The sequence below is a fragment of the Bos grunniens genome, chromosome X (genome assembly GCF_055505025.1).
Source record: "Bos grunniens cultivar Pamir isolate PY7600 chromosome X, Bosgru_T2T1.0, whole genome shotgun sequence".
NCBI classification, from domain to species: Eukaryota; Metazoa; Chordata; class Mammalia; order Artiodactyla; family Bovidae; genus Bos; species Bos grunniens.
In genome coordinates, this window is record NC_141194.1 from 31,676,381 (window position 1) to 31,698,063 (window position 21,683).

At 36.0% G+C, this 21,683-nt stretch overlaps 1 protein-coding gene across 21 annotated transcripts in view; it reads right to left on the bottom strand.

The window, feature by feature from the left end:
- DMD (dystrophin) overlaps positions 1-21,683 on the bottom strand; it is a 2,667,987-nt gene that overhangs the window by 1,683,608 nt on the left and 962,696 nt on the right. For 16 of the 21 annotated variants that reach the window (XM_086387503.1, XM_086387509.1, XM_086387510.1 and 13 more), the window contains exons 8-9: positions 14,159-14,340; positions 12,797-12,928 (exon numbers count right to left, since the gene is read on the bottom strand). In XM_086387503.1, the coding sequence (XP_086243629.1) occupies positions 12,797-12,928; positions 14,159-14,340 (314 nt within the window). The remainder of the gene's footprint in view (positions 1-12,796; positions 12,929-14,158; positions 14,341-21,683) is intronic. The other 5 variants (XM_086387507.1, XM_086387502.1, XM_086387506.1 and 2 more) reach the window with 1 other exon arrangement.

Genomic DNA, 21,683 nt, shown 5'->3' on the forward strand with positions numbered 1-21,683 from the left:
AATATACTACCCAAAGCAATCTATATATTCAACACAATCCCTATCAAGCTACCAATGGTATTTTTCAGAGAACTAGAACAAATAACTTCACAATTTGTATGGAAACACAAAAAACCTCAAATATCCAAAGCAATCTTGAGAAAGAAGAATGGAACTGGAGGAATAAACCTGCCTGACTTCAGGCTCTACTATAAAGCTACAGTCATCAAGACAGAATGGTACTGGAACAAAGACAGAAATATAGATCAATGGAACAAAAGAGAAAGCCCAGAGATAAATCCACACACCTATGGATACCTTATCTTTGACAAAGGAGGCAAAAATATACAATGGGGAAAAGACAATCTCTTTAACAAGTGGTGCTGGGAAAACTGGTCAACCACCTGTAAAAGAATAAAACTAGAACACTTTCTAACACCATACACAAAAATAAGCTCAAAATGGATCAAAGATCTAAATGAAAGACTAGAATCTATAAAACTCTTAGAGGAAAACATAGGCAGGAAACTCTGACATAAATCACAGCAAGATCCTCTATGACCCACATCCCAGAGTAATGGAAATAAAAGCAAAAATAAACAAATGGGACCTAATTAAACTTAAAATCTTTTGCACAATGAAGGAAACTATAAGCAAGGTGAAAAGGCAACCTTTAGAATGGGAGAAAATAATAGCAAGCAAAACAACTGACAAAGAATTAATCTCCAAAATATACAAGTAGCTCATGCAACTCAATACCAGAATAATAAACGACCCAATCATAAAATGGGCCAAAGAACTAAACAGACATTTCCCCAAAGAAGACATACAGATGGCTAACAAACACATGAAAAGATGCTCAACATCACTCATTATCAGAGAAATGCAAATCAAAACCCCAATGAGGTACCATCTCCTGCCAGTCAGAATGGCTGACATCAAAAAGTCTACAAACGATAAATGCCGGAGAGGGTGTGGAGAAAAGGGAACCCTCTTACACTGTTGGTGGGAATCAAGCTAGTACAACTACTATGGATAACAGTGTGGAGGTTCCTTAAAAAACTGGAAATAGAACTGCCATATGACCCAGCAATCCCACTGCTACGCACACACACCAGGAAAACCAGAATTGAAAGAGACACATGTACCCCAATGTTCATTGCAGAACTGTTTACAATAGCCAGGACATGGAAGCAACCCAGATGTCCATCAGCAGACGAATGGATAAGAAAGCTGTGGTATACACAATGGAATATTACTCAGCTGTAAAAAAGAACACATTTGAGTCAGTTCTAATGAGGTGGATGAAACTGGTTTTTCTGTTTCAATACACCAATACAGTATATTAACTGTATAAGAAAAAGAAACACCAATACAGTATATTACCACATATATATATATGGAATTTAGGAAGACAGTAATGATGACCCTATGCAAGACAGCAAAAGAGACACATATGTAAAGAACAGACTTTTGAACTATGTAGGAGAAAGCAAGGGTGGGACGATTTGAGAGAATAGCATTGAAACATGTATATTATCATATGTAAAATAGATGACCAGTGCAAGGTTGATGCATGAAGCAGGCCACTCAAAGCTGGTGCTCTGGGACAACCCAGAGCGGGTGGGGAGGGAGATGGGAGGGGTGTTCAGGATAGGGGGACACATGTACATCTGTGGCTGATTCACATTGATGTATGGCAAAAACCACAATACTGTAACTTAATTAGCCTCCAATTAATATAAAAATTAATTTAAAAAGTGGCTTCATCTAAGAGATATAGATTTTTATCCATGTGAACATAAATGATTCAGTATAGGTTTTTCAAGTGTTACAGTGCAGTTACTAGGCCCTAACTTTCATTCTCTCTTGAACCCACTCAAATCAGCAACACTTCCAAAAAAACGACACAACATTGAAAGTGCTCTCATTAAAGCAAATATCAACCAGAGTGAATGTATAACATATTGGCCAAAGTGGGATAGTTTAGAGAGTGAAGGGTATTATTAGAAAAGCCGTGTGATAACTGCTATATGTCGATTTCCCAGGGACCTTATTTCACTGACATTTCATAGGCTAATTTTTAATACTAATGTTATTTGGACTGATTAATCAGTAATAATTAGTCATATTAAACACTATTCTCTCCCTGAAACACTTTCTTCCCCTGGCTTCTACAATACCACATGCTCCCCTCTTTCATGTCTTCTTTCTAGCAATCCTTTTTATCCCATTTGCCAATTCCACCTCCTCTCTAAGGTGATCTCATCTAGGTGACTTTTTTTCCCCTAGGTGATCTCAGCCAGTTCATTGGATTTACATGCTATCTATGTTGTTGATGACTTCCGAATGACTTATCCTCAACTCCTATCTTAGAACTCCAGGTTGATATACATGTCTCATAAGCATCTCAAGATTAACACATTCAATGCAATACACTGCATTAATAAAATTAAGGATAAAAATCATATGATCATCTATCTTAATATGATTGACTCTGAAAAAATTCAATCTGAAAAATATTCTGAAAGAATTCAAAACCCATTGAATTGAAAAAATTCAGAAAAAGAATCTGAAAAAATTCAATCTCAAATTGAAAAAAATCTGAAAAAATTCAATACCCATTCATGATAAAAACGCACCACAAGCTGGGGACAGAAGGAACTTATCTCAACACAATAAAGGACATACATGACAAGTCCACAGCTGAATATTTTCTCCCATTCTGTAGGCTGCCTTTTCATTTTCTTGTTGGTTTCCTTTCCTGTACAGAAGTTTTTCGGTTTGGTGTAGCTCCACTTCTTTATTTTTGCTTTTGTTGCCTTTGGCTTAGGTGTCAGATTCAAAACATCATTAGTAATACCCACATCAATAAGCTTACCAGCTTTGTTGTATGCTGGCAGGTTTATGGTTTCAGGTGTTGTATTCAAGTCGTTTATCCATTTTGAGCTGATTTTTGTGTATAGTGTAAGATAGTCTTCTTCATTCTTTTGCATGTATCTAATTTTCCAGTACCACTTACTGAAGAGACTATCCTTTCCACACTGCATATTCTCATATCCTTTGTTGTAAATTAATTGACCATACATGTATGGGTTTATTTCTGCTAAAGTATCCATATACTCAAAGCAATCAAAAGATTCAATGCAATCCCTATCCAAATTCCAATCACATTTTTCATGAAAATAGAACAAATAATCCTAAAATGTGTATGGAACCACAGAAGTCCCCAAATAGCCAAAGCAATCTTGAGAAAGAAGACTAAAGCTAGAGACATCAAGTTCTCTGATTTCAGTTTATATTACAAAACTATAATAATCAAAAAATACTGGCATTAAAAAAAGACACAGAGATGGAACAGAAAAGAGAGACCCAAAATAATTTCAATCTCTGTCAAAATTCCAAGTGCATTTTCAGAAATTTAGAGCAAATAATTCTCAATTTTTATGGAACAGCTAAGGTCAAAGCTATTTGAAAAACATATATCTGATAAGGGGTTAATATCCAAAATATATACAGAACTCATACAACTCGATAGCAAAAAAAAAGAATCCAATTAAAATATGGGCATAGGATCTGGATAGACAGTTTTTCAAAAAAGCCATACAAGTAACCAACAAGCAAATGAAAAGATGCCCAACATCACTAATCATCGGGAAATGCAAATCAAAACCACAATGAGATATCACCTTACACCTGTTAGAATGGCTATCATCAAAAAGACAAGAAATAACAAATATTGGTGAGGCTGTGGAGAAAAAGGGACATTTGTGCATCATTAGTGTGAATATAAATTGGTGTCATCACTACTAAAAACAGGTTTCTTAAAAAATTAAAAATAGCCATAGTCATCAAGACAGTATGGTACTGGCACAAAGACAGAAATATCAATCAATGGAACAAAATAGAGAGCTCAGAGATAAATCCACGCACCTATGGACACCTTATCTTTGACAAAGGACGCAAGAATATACAATGGAGAAAAGACAATCTCTTTAACAAGTGGTGCCAGGAAAACTGGTCAACCACTTGTAAAAGAATGAAACTAGAACACTCTAACACCATACACAAAAAGAAACTCAAAATGGATTAAAGATCTAAATGTAAGACCAGAAACTATAAAACTCCTAAAGAAGAACATAGGCAAAACACTCTCCGACATAAATCACAGCAGGATCCTCTATGACCCACCTCCAAGAATACTGGAAATAAAAGCAAAAATAAACAAATGGGACCTAATTAAAATTAAAAGCTTCTGCACAACAAAGGAAACTATAAGCAAGGTGAAAAGACAGCCTTCAGAATGGGAGAAAATAATAGCAAATGAAGCAACTGACAAACAACTAATCTCAAAAATATACAAGCAACACCTGCAGCTCAATTCCAGAAAAATAAATGACCCAATCAAAAAATGGGCCAAAGAACTAAACAGACATTTTTCCAAAGAAGACATACAGACAGCTAACAAACACATGAAAAGATGCTCAACATTACTCATTATCAGAGAAATGCAAATCAAAACCACTATAAGGTATCATTTCATGCCAGTCAGAATGGCTGCGATCCAAAAGTCTACAAGCAATAAATGCTGGAGAGGGTGTGGAGAAAGGGAACCCTCTTACACTGTTGGTGGGAATGCAAACTAGTACAGCCACTATGGAGAACAGTGTGGAGATTCCTTAAAAAACTGGAAATAGAACTGCCATATGACCCAGCAATCCCACTGCTGGGCATACACACTGAGGAAACCAGAATTGAAAGAGACATGTGTACCCCAATGTTCATCGCAGCACTGTTTACAATAGCCAGGACATGGAAGCAACCTAGATGTCCATCAGCAGATGAATGGATAAGAAAGCTGTGGTACATATACACAATGGATTATTACTTGGCCATTAAAAAGAATACATTTTAATCAGTTCTAATGAGGTGGATGAAACTGGAGCCTATTATACAGAGTGAAGTAAGCCAGAAAGAAAAACACCAATATAGTATACTAACGCATATATATGGAATTTAGAAAGATGGTAATGATAACCCTGTATGCGAGACAGCAAAAGAGACACAGATGTATAGAACAGTCTTTTGGACTCTGTGGGAGAGGGAGAGTGTGGGATGATTTGGGAGAATGGCATTGAAACATGTGTAATATCATATAAGAAACGAATTGCCAGTCCACGTTCGATGCATGATACAGGATGCTTGGGGCTGGTGCACTGGGATGACCCAGAGACGTGGAGGGAGGTGGGGGGGGGGATGTTCAGGATGGGGAACATGTGTATACCCGTGGTGGATTCATGTTGATGTATGGCAAAACCAATACAATATTGTAAAGTAAAAAATAATAATAATAGTAATAAGTAAATGATAAATGGTTAAAAAAATTAAAAATAGAACTACCATATAATTCAACAATTTCTCTTCCAGGTATTTAGACAAAGCAAAGCAAAAAGACTACCTCAAAAAGAGGTCTGCATCACCTTGTGCACTGCTGCATTATTCACAATAGCCAAGAGATGGAAACAACCTAAGTACGCATCCATGGATGAATGCATAGAGAAAATGTGACACACACACACACACACACACACACACACACTGGAATATTATTCAGCTGTAGAAAATAATGAAATCTTGCTATTTGCAACAATGTAGAGGGACCTGTCAGGCATTATGCTAAACGAAATGAGTCAAAGAAAGAAACAAATACCGTAAGACTTCACTTACAACTAGAAACATAGACACAGAAAACAGATTGGTTGCCACAGGCAAGGGTTGGGGGTGGACAAAATGGGTGGAGGAAGTCAAAAGCTACCAATTTCCAGTTAAGTCATAGGGATACAATGTACAGCGTGGCAACTGTGGTTAATAATACCATATTGCATATTTGAAATTTGCTAAGAAGGTAATCTTAAAAGTTCTCATCTCAAGTGGGGGGGAATGTAACTACATGACAGATATTAACTAGACTTACTATGGTAATCGTTTCACAACATACACATATAGAATCATTATGCTGTATACCTGAAATTAATATGTTGCATGTCAGTTATACTTACATTAAAAAAAAAAACTTAAAAAAATATTAACACATTCTAAAGTGAGCCTCTAACCTTACTCTCAAAACTGGTCCTTCTACAATCTACTATAGGTTTGTTGGTGGCAACTCCAATCTTCCCACTGCTTAAAGAAAAACCTCATATTAAGCCTTGATTTATTGAATTCTTTCATAACACATACCCACTACATCATATGGAGCATGATCTTGATGCAATAGTGGCCTCCAATTCTACTACTAGGAATGCCATTCTAGATCAGAAAACAGAAAGGCTCACTAACCAAATGAATATGTTCCAATCTTAACATTGATTACATCATTTAATGCACATGCAAAGAAGCAAGGGGAAGCAGATGGAGGGAACGATGGGATAAGGTCAAAGAGCAGGATCACCACATTATTTAAATCTTGAAAGTGAAAAAAAGAAAATAAAAGGAAAAGTGAAAGTGTTATTCACTCAGTCGTGTCCCACTCTTTGTGACCCCATGGACTCTAGCCTGCCAAGCTCCTCTGTCTATGGAATTCTCCAGGCAAGAGTACCGGAATGGGTAGCCGTTCCCTTCTTCAGGGGATATTCCCGACCCGGGGGTTGAACCCAGGTCTCCTGCATTGCAGGTAGATTCTTCTCCTGGGTTGTACAACATGCATGTTTTGTTGCATCAGTCTTCCTTGTTGATGGTGTGGTGGACAGAACCACAGGTGAGATTTGAGCAAGGTGCATTCTTAGGACAGAATGTACCTACGACCACCACATACACTTGCTCTATTGGAGAGATGCAGGGGCAAGTATAGCTGACCTATAGCTGAAGCTCATTCATTAGTCTGCTAGATAGTTACAGGATTTATTTGCATTTTTTATGTAGAGCACTTGGGAGGCCATAAGATATACTGAGTTTCATTAATGGGTGGTCAATTTAGGAATGATGTAGCTGTCAGCCCAGAAGTCATTTAACCATACCGTATTGTTTGGTCTTTTCATCTCTCTCCATCTGTGAGCAACACTCTTGTGTATTCCACCTATTTTTAACATGTGCAACAGATTAAGTAACTACCTACAGGTGACACATATTTTGGCCTCTGCCTAATATCTCCTCATCAGCGAAATTTAACATGTGGGGTTCACTTATATTTCATAAGTTATTGATTTATTTAAAGTTGATGTTTAATGCCTCTTAGAAGTTTTATCTATCATCTTCACTTTCTTATAACACAATTAAATATTCTCAAAAAATACAGCTAACGTGTGTTCCATATTGAATTGGAAAACACTACATAGTTATTCAAAAATTATCCAGAATTCAATTACTATGCATCATGCTCAAAGGCAGAACCTTTGTAAATAAAAATACTATGGAGATTTCTCAAAAATTAAAAAAAATAGCTACCATATGATCCAGCAGCTCCACTTCTCAGTATACATTTAAAGGAAATGAAAACAGTGTCTCAAAGATGTATCAGCACTCCCATGTTCACAGGAACATTATTCACAATAGCCAAGATATGAAAACAAACCTAAATGTCAGTTACTGGATGAATGAATAAAGAAAACATGGTGTATGTGTGTGTGTATATATACACATAAACACAAATATACATATAATGAAATGTTATTCAGTCTTTAAAAGGAAGGAAATTCTGCCATTTGAGATAACACAGATAAACCTAGAGGACATCATGCTAAGTGAATAAGCTAGATACATAAAAATAAATATTATATGATCATATTATCTCATTATACATTGAATTAAAAAAAAAGTAGTAGTAGTCAAACTCATAGAAACAGAGAGTAGAAGAGTGGTTCACCAGGGGCTGCAGGGAGAAAATCACGGGAGTTATTATTTTTTTTTTTCATGGATACAGATCTTCCATTTTGCAAGATGAAAAGAATTCTGGAGATGGATGGTGGTGATGGTTAGATAATTTTATGAATGTATCCAAAACCACCGAATTGCACACTTAAAAATGGTTAACATGGTCACTTTTATGTTATCTGTATTTGACCACAAAAAAATATTGGGGGGAAAGAAATAAAAAATAGTATCTTGCCTGGATTACTGCTATAGCATTCTAACTAGTCTCCTTGCTTCCATCCTTATTCTTTTAAATCTCCTCTCCACAAAGCAGCCAAGTTGAAATATCATAAGTTTATGTCACTCCTCCAATAGCTTTCTACCTCAATGGTAATAAAAATCTTTACTATTACTTATAAGGCCCTATGTGATCTGGTCTATTACTATGTCTCCAGTAATGTGCCCCTAACCTATGCCTTTCCTTGAATACTCCAAATATTCCTATGACTCAGGGATTTTGTATTATCTGTGTTTCTTCCTCATGTGTTTATCTTCCCAAAGGCACCCATACCTCTCTCCAGTCTTTACTCAATATTTATTTTCTTAGTGACTCCTCTGACTACACACTGAAATTTTAACATTTTTCCACCATGTACTGCATATTCCACCGTCCTCTTTTATATTTTTACTTTTAGCAATATACTATTGTACTTCCTACTATATTTTACTTATTATATATTACTTTCATTTTATTTGAAATTTTATTCTACTTATACAGTTTATCTTGTTCACATTACGACTCTCCCACGAGCACATGCCCTCCATCAAGGCAGGAATTATTTTGTATATTTGTTTAATTATGTGTCATTTGGTCCTATAATAATACCTGCTACATAGGTGATTAATACATAAGTATAAAATTATGACATAAATGAATATTATTCAACGTGTGAGAATAATAATAGAGAAAATTTAGTGGCAGTATAATTAACATGAACTTGGTATTAGATAAATCTGAACTTGAATCCAGGTCCTGCCACTTATTGGTTAGGTCTTGAAATTTGTATTAAACTGACCAATTTGAAAAGAAGATATAAGTCATTCTAGGCTGAGAGACGGAGAAGGCGATGGCACTCTACTCCAGTACTTTTGCCTGGAAAATCCCATGGATGGAGGAACCTGGTGGGCTGCAGTCCATGGGGTCACTAAGACTTGGATACGACTGAGCGGCTTCACTTTCACTTTTCACTTTCATGCATCGGAGAAGGAAATGGCAACCCACTCCGGTGTTCTTGCCTGGAGAATCCCAGGGACAGGGGAGCCTGGTGGGCTGCCGTCTATGGAGTCGCATAGAGTCGGACACGACTGAAGCGACAGCAGCAGCAGCAGCAGCAGGCTGAGAGAACCATAAAAGCTAAGACACAAAATTTCTTCACACTATGCAGGAGAAAAGTGATTTCATTTGGTTGGAGTAAAGAAAACATAAAATAGATTACTGTGAAACAAGCATGAAAATATAAATTGTTACTAGATCATGGAATTTATTGATGAAATTTGGGAGAATGGAATTGTCAGAGAGGCTAAAGGAAGTGAAGAAAGTTTTGTGAATTGCATTATTAAAGCTCTTAATAAGAAAATCTAATCTGATTTAGAGGGGACTAAGCTAAAAAGAGTGATATTGATTGCAAAGCTATTTCTGTAATCTAGAAGACATGCAGTGAGAGCCTGAATCAGAGGGCACTTATACCGAGGGGACATAACTTAATGAAGAAATATGTGAAGAAAGAATTGACAATACATATCTCCTTACTGAATATCAGATCACTACAGACAAAAGAGTATGTCACATATTTAAGTTTCAAGAACTGCTGAATAACATCTTCATTTACATAACCAACAGGACAACAAACAGGTTTGTGAGCAATGAAACAAGGTCCACTTCAGGATATCAGAGGCTTGAGAAATCAGTGGACATCAAGATATAGATACATATCAAGGAGTTGAAAATGAGTTGGAAATGAGGCTGTAAATCAAGAGAGATTGGAAGTAGTAAAGACATAGATACAATGATCATAGGGGCAGAGAATTTCAAGTCAAGAGACTAAATCATACTGACAAGAGACAATGTATACAAAAAAGAAGGTCAAAGGATCTCACACCAGACACTTATGCTAAGGCAGTTGAAAGAGGAGTAAAAGCCACATAAGGAAAGAGACACAGGACAGTTAGAGATGAAGAAGAAGCTGTTAAGTCTAGAGGCTATAAGAAAAGTATTACACTGACAGTACAAAGCCTGAGAGGTGATAAAAAGACACTGGATTTGGTGATGAAGTATAATTATTTGTTGAATAAACAAATGAATATATAAAGCATAGACTACAAAAAATGATCAGTGAAAGGGTCATAAAATAGTACATTTACAAGATAAAACGGAGTGGTGTGTCTGGAGAGAGGAGGTGTACACCTACAGGAGTTTTGGCTAGTGTGAGGTGCCTAGAGAAAGAGAGGAATGGAAAGCGAGAAAAGATATTGGGGATTTTGGATATTAAGACTAGGAGTAGAATGAGAGGTACGATCAAAGTCATAAAAATAGAAATTCAGTGTAACTATATAAACCATGTCCTCCACTGAAGAATCGGTGGTAAAGTGATACAATGAAGGCAAAGTTGGGGTTCACATCAGATCCTATTTCTTCTTGGTAAATTATGAGAAAAACTGATTTATAGGCAGAAAGCCTGAGACAGGTCAGACTGCTTCACCTAAATACATTCACAAACTGCAATGACTATAAATCAGATTTTCTAAGTTGGGACAGAAGGGGATAGTTAATGTTTCTAAGATATTGGAAACTCTAAAGATAATTTAGAATTTTATGTTTCCCACAGAGAACAGTCACCACATGGCTCTCTCTTCCGTTACAGAAAACTTAATCCTTCCTTATAGACCACCAGGTAAACATTTGAATGAAACCCTCTGATGCAATCCAATCTGGCCTGTCATTTGAAGTGGATCAGATACAACCTGTAGGAGGCAGTACAGGCTCAGCCCCTCTGAGAAACTCTTCAGAAAAATGTTCTCAGTAAATAATACACAAACTTCTCAAACCTAACTACATGTAGCACCATTTTCTGCTGTGGTTCCTTTAAAAATAGGCAGAATATATCATTACTCAACTAATTTGTGTTTCTTCTTTTCTAAAGGATAACAATAGGTTTATTTCCGTGGCTTCTGTTAAATTAAAACAGATAAGTGAACTGTTGAATATTTTATGATATAGTACATATTTTGTAATATTTAGACAAAGGGAGAGTGAACAAATACCATCTAGCAAAATTAAGTCCATTTATAATTACTTCATTAAGGAGTCATACCTGAGCAATGCCTTAATGAGATGGTAATGAGGTAAAAATGTGCTGCCAGAGTAGGCACTGGAGAAAATCTCTGGAAAAGGCAGCCCAATAAACTGAAAATAAGGGGGGAAATACTTCCCTCTTTGTCTTGCCTTACACTTCTTTATTTTAGGAGGAACGACACCTGTTTTTTAAGGCTTGGAATTTTCTTTTAGAGTATGGTGATTAAAAAAAAAAAAAAAAAGCCTAAAGAGTTAGGGAGAGTCAGGAGGGTGAGAGAAGAGAAAGGAAGGAAGTGGATGTAGTTCAAATGGAGATAAAAAATAGTACCTCTCAACTCTGAGAGTCATTATAAGGATTTTGCTAGTTCATATGATGTATATACATAGCATATAGTTAACACTCAGTAATGTGTGGCAGAATTCTTTTTATTTACTGATAATGAAGACACGGATGAAGTTATTTTGTTCAAGAATATACAATTGACCTTTGGAAAATGTGGATGGGAATCTAACTGAAGATGAGGCTGAGTCACATAAACACTCTCACTCATCTCCTTTGTTCAACTTGGCAAGAAAACCAGCCAAGGATAAAGGGCATCGGGATGCCCTGAAATATGTTCCCTTGGGGAAATCTTTCAGTGTTAAAAAACTTTCAACCTCACGCATCAATTAACTGCTCCAAATAAATCACAAATTAAATACAACCACTGTCTTAACAAAACTGATGAGTCTCCAATGAGATCAAGACAATAATTTCTAAATCCCCATTCACAGTGCTGTATTTAAAAAGTCACTTCTGCAAGAACTTTTCAAATTGTTCTTCTAAGCAAAATATATAACATTTTCTCTTAAAAGGAAGTTTTATCAAATCCAGCAATTCTAGCACACCTCATTTCCATGCTCTAACATGTAGAGGCTATAGCTTCTTGTATTTTTCGGTTTTCTACAACATTGCAATAATGAAGGAAAACTCCACTGAGAAGATTTGTTACATGGAAAATATTGAATGGTGCATAGAATCTGACCTGGTTTGAATGTGACTTTCTTGTATAAATACTACAGAGCCTGCTATCAAGTTTAAATTAGCCAAATTAAAATGAAGAAGCTTCCAGTTATATTTTTCTTAAATAGAATACAAATACATATATAGAGAGAGTGAATATATAATAAGGGTGTCTATATAGAGAATGTATTTCCCTTAGGAATCAGATATCTAGAAAAATCTACCCAAGTACTGTGACTAGAAAATTATATGCAGTTTCTCATTCTATTAAATGAGCTCTCTTTAATGAGCTTCATGTTTTGGTATAACCATTGTAACCTTCATAAAAGCTAATCTTACAGGTAATTATATAATGAGAGTACAAATCACTATTTTGAGAATCATCAGCCATGAAGAATGAACATATGGTTAAACCTAGAGAGTTCTCAACAGCAAAAACAGCATCGTGTCAAGCATCTAATACAACTGAGAACCATGAAAAGACTCTGGATGAAGAAGGGGGAAGGAAAAAAAAAAGCACTGCAAAATTCAAACAGACACACAAAAACCATGTTAGGTTATCTTGGATGAAGAAGTTCTTTGGTTTGGAGAACAGAGAGTAAATGTTGACAGACCTGTGAAGGAAATGGGCTCCGTGTGGGGTCAGAGGTGGAGACATAAGCAGCCTGCGTGTAGGCATAGCTCTTGAAGCGAGGCTGAGGAGAGGAAGGAGTTCGTTCATAGCCCTGTGCTAGACTGACAGTGATCTGCAGAAGGGTTTGGGGAAGGAAGACAGAGAGGAGGAGGAGGAGACAACATAAGTAACCCTGAAAGGAATTGCTTTCCAACACACTAGAAAAACAAATATCAAACGGAAACAGTGAGCTGAAAAATGCAATCCTAAACATATATAAGTGATATTCGAAACTGGCACACTCCAAGCACTGTGGTGTGTTCAATGTCATGTTGGAAAGCAGGTAGTCAGGGAAGAGAGGAGGATGGGGTTTCATCATAAAGATTCCATACTGACACACCTTCAGCACGAATACAGAATGCGGCCCTGCCATCTGGAAAACAAGCATCCCAAAGCAATTTTCTCTGAACCCAAAGTAAACAAAACCAGAATTCATCATGTCAATACCCTGGAAAAGACTGGAGCTTTCATAAGCTAAATATAGAATTAGCTCAGTAGAGTGAGAAAATGAGGCCTGAGAGCTTTCCACGCCTTCAGCAGAAATTTCGCTAAAGGCTTTTTCATCGTTGTGTCAAATAATTAAAAAACAACAACAAAACAAAGCACCCTAAATATTCTTCTTGGGAAGAAGAACAAGACATGTAATAGAAAAATCCCACTGGATTCTATACAATAATATCATAGACGTCTTTACCACATGTATTCTCATTTAAATTTTACTTAAATTATTTTAAACTAATTTCATCTTACCAAAAATGTTATTTTGAGTATTCAAAACTTGTTAATACATCAGCAAGTTGCCACTAAAAGTAAGAAATTATTATTAAACAGAGTACTTGCCTTTGCTCTTGGTCTAGTTTCCTGCTTTGTGCTCTAGCTGATGGAAAGTTTAATGTGTATATGACTCTTATGTCATTTTACACAATGGAAATACAATCTATTCTGTGTACTAAATTCATATAAAATGGTGCTTACCAATAGCAGAGCATTTTAAAAATGTGTCTGGAAAACAACATTATAGTTCATGATATCAGGTAAAATTTAGGTTCACAGAGTCCTCTCATTTTTTTCTCTCCAAAGACACACATACAAACACACACACACACACACACACTCCAAGCTAAGCTGTATATACACTTTTGCACATATACGCATGTGTGAATATATATATATATACACACACAATGCTACATATATGCATATATGTGTATCTATCCACAGATAATATAGACACGTGTGCATTATAAAATTCCATATCAAACAGGAAATATCATGGCTATTAGCTATCTTTTCCATCTTTTACCTGTTGAGAGTAGTGCATTTGATGATGTAGTTGAAAATGTTCTTCTCTTGTAACTTTTGATGGCCTTGGCAACATTTCCACCTCCTGGATGGCTTCAAGGCTCACTTGTTGAGGCAAAACTTGGAAGAGAGATGTGACGTACATTAAGATGGACTTCTTATCTGGATAAGTGGTGGCAACATCTGTAAGCACATTAACACCACATATCAGTTTTGGGTTTCTATGTCTGAGTCTCTAAAAGGGGATGAACAAATCAATGTTACAGGAAGAAGATGGATTAATGAGCACTCGATTGTCCATGAATGTCCTCCAGAGACTAATTAGAACATGATAATCAGGCTTAAAATGTACTTCCAATTTGGCAGACCAATGAGACGCACACTAAAGTTAATTTCTTTTTCTTTTTCACATAAAAACTTCATTCCGCAATACTTTTTCTGAAGTCAAATTGCCAAACCAGCCCATCTGAGAGAGTGGTTTTCATTAGATAAGAAACAAAAATAAAACACTACGTCTGCCTTACCATGGAAAGTTATAACAGCATGTCAATTAAAACGGTGCACTGGTAATTAAACAATTACACCAAAGAGCTTAATGCCCTGGCTTCCAGTAAAGAAAGCTCGTACCTCCTAATCAAATTTTTGCTGGTGATTAAGCATGTAAAGAGCAAAATAATGTCTCTGTGTTGAAATGAGCCATGTATTTCTACAATCAAAATAAAATAAAACAACTATATACCATATGCACAATGATTTGTAATATTCCTTAAGTATATTAAAATTATTTGTTTACATTATGGTACATCTGTTAAAGTCAGATGTCGCTTTCCTTCTCAGATGTTAGAGATAAATTTAAAAGTCCTTCACATAAAGTTGATCTGACATTATGTCCTTTGTCACATCTAGGGAATGAAAGAAACCCAGCGTTTAAAGTCAATAATAATTCATAATAATACATACAATAAGTGGCAGCTCCTTCAAAAGCTTCTTTTGCTACTTGGCATTACAATTTACTCACTGTGCTCATTCCAGGGAACCAAAATGTAAAAATAATCCTTTATGTGAAGTGTATCATTAATCCCAGAAGTGTTCAAACATAAATCCTGGCAGGAGGCCAGGACAACTTAGCAGCAATGTGCCAGGCATTTCTCTTGCCATAAATTTATCCTAGCTCAGCTAGCATGAAAAGATCTGTTTTAAGTTAAATATGTATATTCTGATCAGGTGTTCTGATTATAAGTTTAAAAGCCAAAAGTCAAATTTCAAGTCCAAAAGCATAAAAAGAAGTTGATCAGGTCACTCAGTCAAATTCCTCCACAAGTTACAGGAACATGATTAACCAGAACAACTATTTTTAAAGTATTTTTAAAAGGAGTTAAGGAGGAGGGAAAGGCTAGCTAATGTTCCTTGGCCTGCTTCTATCCATAGTATAACACAGTACTTCTTAATTTTTAATGTGCAAATGAATCACCTGGGGATCTTTTTAAAACTCAGATTCAGTAAGTCACAGGGGGAGCCTGAGGCCTTGCATTTCCAACAAGCTCCCAGGTGATGCTGAAGCTGTTGGCTTGAAGGCCATACTTAGAGTAACAAGGGTCGTAAAAAATGACACAGAAACATACTCTCGTATTATCTTCTGCATCATTGTTTTTCTTGCTTGTTTTCAGAAGATACTTATTGGACACTTAAATGCATCAGGCTTAGAGGTACAAAGGGCTTCCCTGGTGGCTTAGATGGCAAAGAATCTACTTATAAGTCAGGAGATCAGGGTTCGATCCCTAGGTTGGCAGGTTCCCCTCGAGAAAGAAATGGCAACCCACTCCAATATTCTTGCTTGGAGAATTCCATGGACAGAGGAGCCCGGTGGCCACAGTCCACGGGGTCGCAAAGAGTCGGACATGACAAAGTGACTAACGCTTCAGAAGTACAAAGCTACATAATACATGATCTCTGCTCCCTATTATAATTTAATTATTAGCCAATGGATGGTGAAGATAAGTTTTTGCAAATATTTTTTAGGAAAGAACTAGAGAATACTTTGTGTATAAATTCTGCCTTTCTAAAAAAAAAATCTTAGTAGCTTAGCTTTGAAATTCTACAATCTCTCTTTCATTTCATAATTGTTTTTCAAGTGTTCATTGTATGGTAGATATTATACTTTACACCATATGTTTCTGAAACTCTAGAATATTTTCTTGCCTCTCACTAGTAACTAGTCAAGTTTATCTTTAATGAGCAAAATTTAGAATTCAGTTTATTTTTTAGTGCATTAAATAAAACCATGCTGTGAGAAAGGCACTGAATTTTAAAAGGCTGTCTATGTACATAAAAAGGTCCATGTCTATTTACTGCTATATTAGATATGTGTATGTGTATAACTGGCCTCAAATACACACTATGATCACAAGAAATAAAGGTAAAAATAGATCAAGCATTATTTCTATTGCTCCAAGCAAATGTCAAAAATTGCAGCACATGTTATCTACATAAGACATCTTTTGGATGAATGTGAATATTCATAAATATTAATTACTACAATCACAATTTGACCAAACTATTGATATTTTTGCCCCAACCTATCACCATCCTACCTCTGAAGCTATACAGGATTCAGTTGCACCAGTAGCTAGAATTCAGTGTTTCTGTTTTTTATAGAAAGGGATTCAGATATTCTAAAATTGGTTGAATTCCAAATATATTTACTAAAGATGTATTATACTTTAAATATTTTAATGGATTATCCAGGAGGTTAGAATCCTTGCATGCTGCTTACAGTTTGGAATGATAAAATAAGTAAGAAGAAAAGTATATTACAGTACAAAGCTAAAGAGAATTTAAAATGTGTTCCACTTATTGGTACAACCAGTGCTTTAAGAAGTTCCAAAAAAAGGAAGAAATCATACCTTACTGGAAGATCAGATAATTCTTTATGAAAAGAAAACTGAAATAAATTTGTATAGGATTTAATTAGCTGGAAATGGAACAAACGTATTCCTCCACTGTAGAATGTATTCCTCCAATGTAGAAAAGCATGAGCAAAAGTTCTGAAGTAGAAACAGACTGGGCTGCCCTGGGGGCTCAGTGGGTAAAGAATCCACCTGCAATGCAGGAGACACAGGAGACGTGCCTTCGACCCCTGGGTCGGGAAGATCCCCTGGAGTAGGACACAGCAACCCACTCCAGTATTTTTGCCTGGAGAATCCCATGGACCGAGGAGCCTGGCAGGTCACCATCCAAAGGGTTGCAAAGAGTCAGACATGACTGTGTGACTGAGTACAGGGACACATTAGTCTGGCCCCAGGAAGAGTGACTTTGAGTGTCTTAGCCACGTAATTGAGCTTAATAGGACAAAATGGGAAGCTGGCTTGTAAAGCACTAAGGGATCATCAAAGCAGTCAACTTGGCCTTAGTTCAATAGGTTGGACTTCTGATCCAGCTTGTGACATCATTGCATTTTTTGTAAAGTAAAACCATTAAGTACAGAATTGAAAGAAGGAGAGAAAAAAAATAGCATCAAGTAGAAGGCTGAGACCCAATCCAGAAAGGAGGTGTTATGGAACTAAAATAGGCTGTGTTACGAAAACAAGGGAATGTGTGATAGAAATTCTAAGATCCAAAATAACTGTATTCAATTTCAATTCATTTACTCCACAGTCTTTGCAGATGCCTGTATACAAGATCCTGTCCTAAGCCTTGAGGGCAGAAAGATTAATAAACTGAAAATGAAATGGAGGAGGAAACTGCTTGTTCTGTAGCTATAGCAACAAATAGCTACCAATACAAGTTTCAATCTCATTTAATCAATTAACAATTACCTGCCTACAGAGTCTTGATCATGCTTCCCCAGGCCAACCAACATCAACCCCTCCCTTCTGAGGGGCCAATCAGAAGTGTGCTTGCTCCAAAATGAACAAACTTGTGAACACAAACCAATTAATGGTGGTCTCACCTGAGCAACTAACCATGCTTCTAAGAGTGTCCTCAACCTAATCCCTAGTCAGAATGTCCACAATCTCCTGACCTCTGGGTTTCCCCTCAAATCTAAGGATTTAAAGAAAGTGAGACTGATGGGATGCAACTTTTTATTATTATTATTATTATTATTACAAGACAGTAAAATGTATAAATTGAAAGAAGTGGGTAAATCCCCAAAATAAGAACTTAAAATTATATGAGTGAAGTCGCTCAGTCATGTCTGACTCTTTGTGACCCCATGGACTGTAGCCTACCAAGCTCCTCTGTCCATGGGATTTTCCAGGCAATAGTACTGGAGTGGATTGCCATTTCCTTCTCCAGGGGATCTTTCTGACTCAGGGATCGAACCCGGGTCTCCTGCATTGTAGACAGACGCTTTACCATCTGAGCCACCAGGGAAGTCCTAAAAATTATATGAAAGCTATCTAAAACTCTACTATATAATGGATTCATTGCCATAAATGCTTAAATTAATCATTTAAATCCAATCTTTGAAGCCATTTCAGAATGGAAATGTTGAGCTTTTAATATTGCCAGAAAATTATTTATGAACTGTAACTTTGATTCTGATGAGTATTTCTACAGTCATCAGAATTTTGATACTGAGGACTATAATGGAAAAAAAATTACTTAATGAAATTCTCTATTTTTCAAAGAAATTGAAGCCCACAGGGGTTTGATAGCAAGTTCAAAAGCTAGATCAAGTCCAAATTAAAACTCAGTCAGTGTATCATACTTTTCAGTACCTTACCTTCATTTTTTTCAGAGAATGCAATCTTAATTCATTTGAAAATTGAGACTCTCAAAGTCATTATCTAAATCATGACCCTGTGATCCATGTGGTTCCATTATCAAACATCACCTACACTCTCCATGGAATTAGTGATTTCTACTTCTAATAAGTGAGGTATAACAAGAGTAAATACACATTAAAAATGCAACTTCAGTGGCAATCAAAGAAATGCAAACTAAAACATGAAGGTGTTTAATTATACTCCACTGTCTATCGAATTATCAAAGAATGACAAAAGGGTAACAATCGATCTGGCAATAGCATCAGTGAAAAATATTTTGCTATGTCTAAAAACAATCATATTCAAGGATCCAGTAATTTTCCTTTTAGGAATCTACTATAAGGAAATAATTAGAAATTTACATGAAGATTTATGTAAACAATGTGGAAGTTAAGCTCTATTTACAATTAGAAAAGATTTATCACACAAAAAAGAAGAAATACAGACCATTTCAAATTGCTTAGTAGAAAATTAGAATTAGAAATGATCAAGTATATAATTACTTATGAATATTACAAAGCCACTCAAAATGCTGCTTTTGAAGAATGTTTGATAATATGTGAAAATAAATTCTTAATAAGGTAATAGTGAAACAGAAGGAAGCATAATTTATGTAGAATATAACAACAACTTGTGGAAAAGATTAGGAGAACATACTTTAAGACATTAGTGAAATGGGTATGGTGGTGGAATTTAAAATAATTTACTTTTTCTCCTTCATCCTATCTATATCTTCCACACTATTCTACACTCACTAATTTTATAATTAGACACTATATTCTATAATACAAGTATCTGTTAAGATCAAAGAGACAATAAAATCAAAGTTGTACAAAGTTTTCTTTTAGTATGCCCCAAGAAGTACTTCTCCAAGAAGTCAATGTGAATGAGTTTGGTAGGAAACTGGTGTTTTCAACATAGAACTGTTCTTATCGTAGTGCTTGCCTGGTAGCTCAGCTGATAAAGAATCCGCCTGCAATGCAGGAGACACCAGTTCAATTACTGGGTTGGGAAGATCCGCTGGAGAAGGGATAGGCTACCCACTCCAGTATTCTTGGGCTTCCCTGGTGGCTCAGTTGGTAAGGAATCTGCTTGCAATGTGGGAGACTTGGGTTCGATCCCTTGCTTGGGAAGACCCCTTGGAGAAGGGAATAGCTACCCACTCTAGTATAATGGCCTGGAGAATTTTATCTTGGGCAACCAACCTACAGAAAGTCTGATTAGCCAGCTGCCAGGCACAACCTTGAAACACCTCTGGGAAATCTAAACAAGAGCCTCCACTGTCTAACTCTCAGGTGAGTTTTCTGCCAGGAGAAAGGCAGGAAATGAAATAGTGGGTTATAGTGCATATCATGTGTAATCAGAAAGAAGCAGGATTTCAAAGGTAAGAGATTTATAAATGTGAACTCACAAAGTTTGGTAAGCCTTTTAAAAGTTACATTAAAAGTTTAAAAAGATACCATTAACAAACCGTGATCAGAATAAATGTGGATCATTTCCCACTGAAGTTGTATTAGGAACAAAACAATCAGTAAATTTACTGTAAGAGAAGGGGAATGGGTGAACTGGAAAGAAAAACCTTGCAGCACCCAACAAGGCATGATCAGATAGCTCTAAATATGAAAATGTGAATGCACGCTTTTAAACACAATAAAAATGCTGTGTTTGCTAAAATAACCAAATGCACAGATGCGAAATTCTGAAGAACTTATTGATGAAAGCAAAGGAGGTTTACACCTGAGGTCTATAAAGAAAGAAATACTGTCATAATGCCATCTGATCTCTAAGCATTAGAATAAATTGTAGGTGATACCATAGCAATGGACTAATTCATTAAAGTGTTAGATTGTTATTTTCAATTGTAGTATTTTTCATCCAGCACTACATTCTACACATATGCATCTTCCATTCACAAGTCACTTTACACAGTGGATATACAGCATTGTAGTAAGAAAATAACTCACACAGGTCCCCTCCAGTTAAATTCTTTGAAATTCTACAATACATTCTTTCCTCACTAAATTAAGTACCCTTTAACTAAGCTGTTCCATAATTTTAGCATTTCACTCACTGATCCAAGTTGCTTTTATCATCTAATAACAATCCTTCTCATTAAAGGGCTATAAAATATAGTAATGAAAGTAATTTGTATTGATGAAGATGATTCAGTTTCATAATAAAATTAATGATAAAAGTATAGGCTTTTATTTATACATGAGAAACACTAAACACTTTTATCATTTAAACATCCAATTATTCCTTTCAAGATGCTTATGGTACAGCTAGCAGAAAACTATGACTGTAGTATTGGCACAAGTAGAAAACAGTGCTCAAGCTATATAATGCTTACCTAGGGTCTAACGGGGAAAAACTAAAGCAAAAATTGGGTGGCTTACAGGAGACTTCAGATACCCTCCACACTAGTTCAGCTTTCTGCTCATTAACCAAACAATGCTAAAGATACCTATGCAAATATGAACTGTGCATTCAAGCCAATAAATAATGGTAATTGGAAATGATGTTACTGATTCTGCAAAGTATGGAATTTGACATTGTCTCATATGACAATATGAGACACTGAAAACAAATAGTTAATGAGTTACTACTTTGTACCAGCCTAGTTTTTGAATATATAGATATATATATTCTGGTCCTTGAGGATATAATGGTAAAAAATAGGCCCAGAGATCTGGCCTCACGGTTCTTTGACTCTAATGGGGAAGCATAATTAAAAATAAAGTATTTAAAAATCCTCAA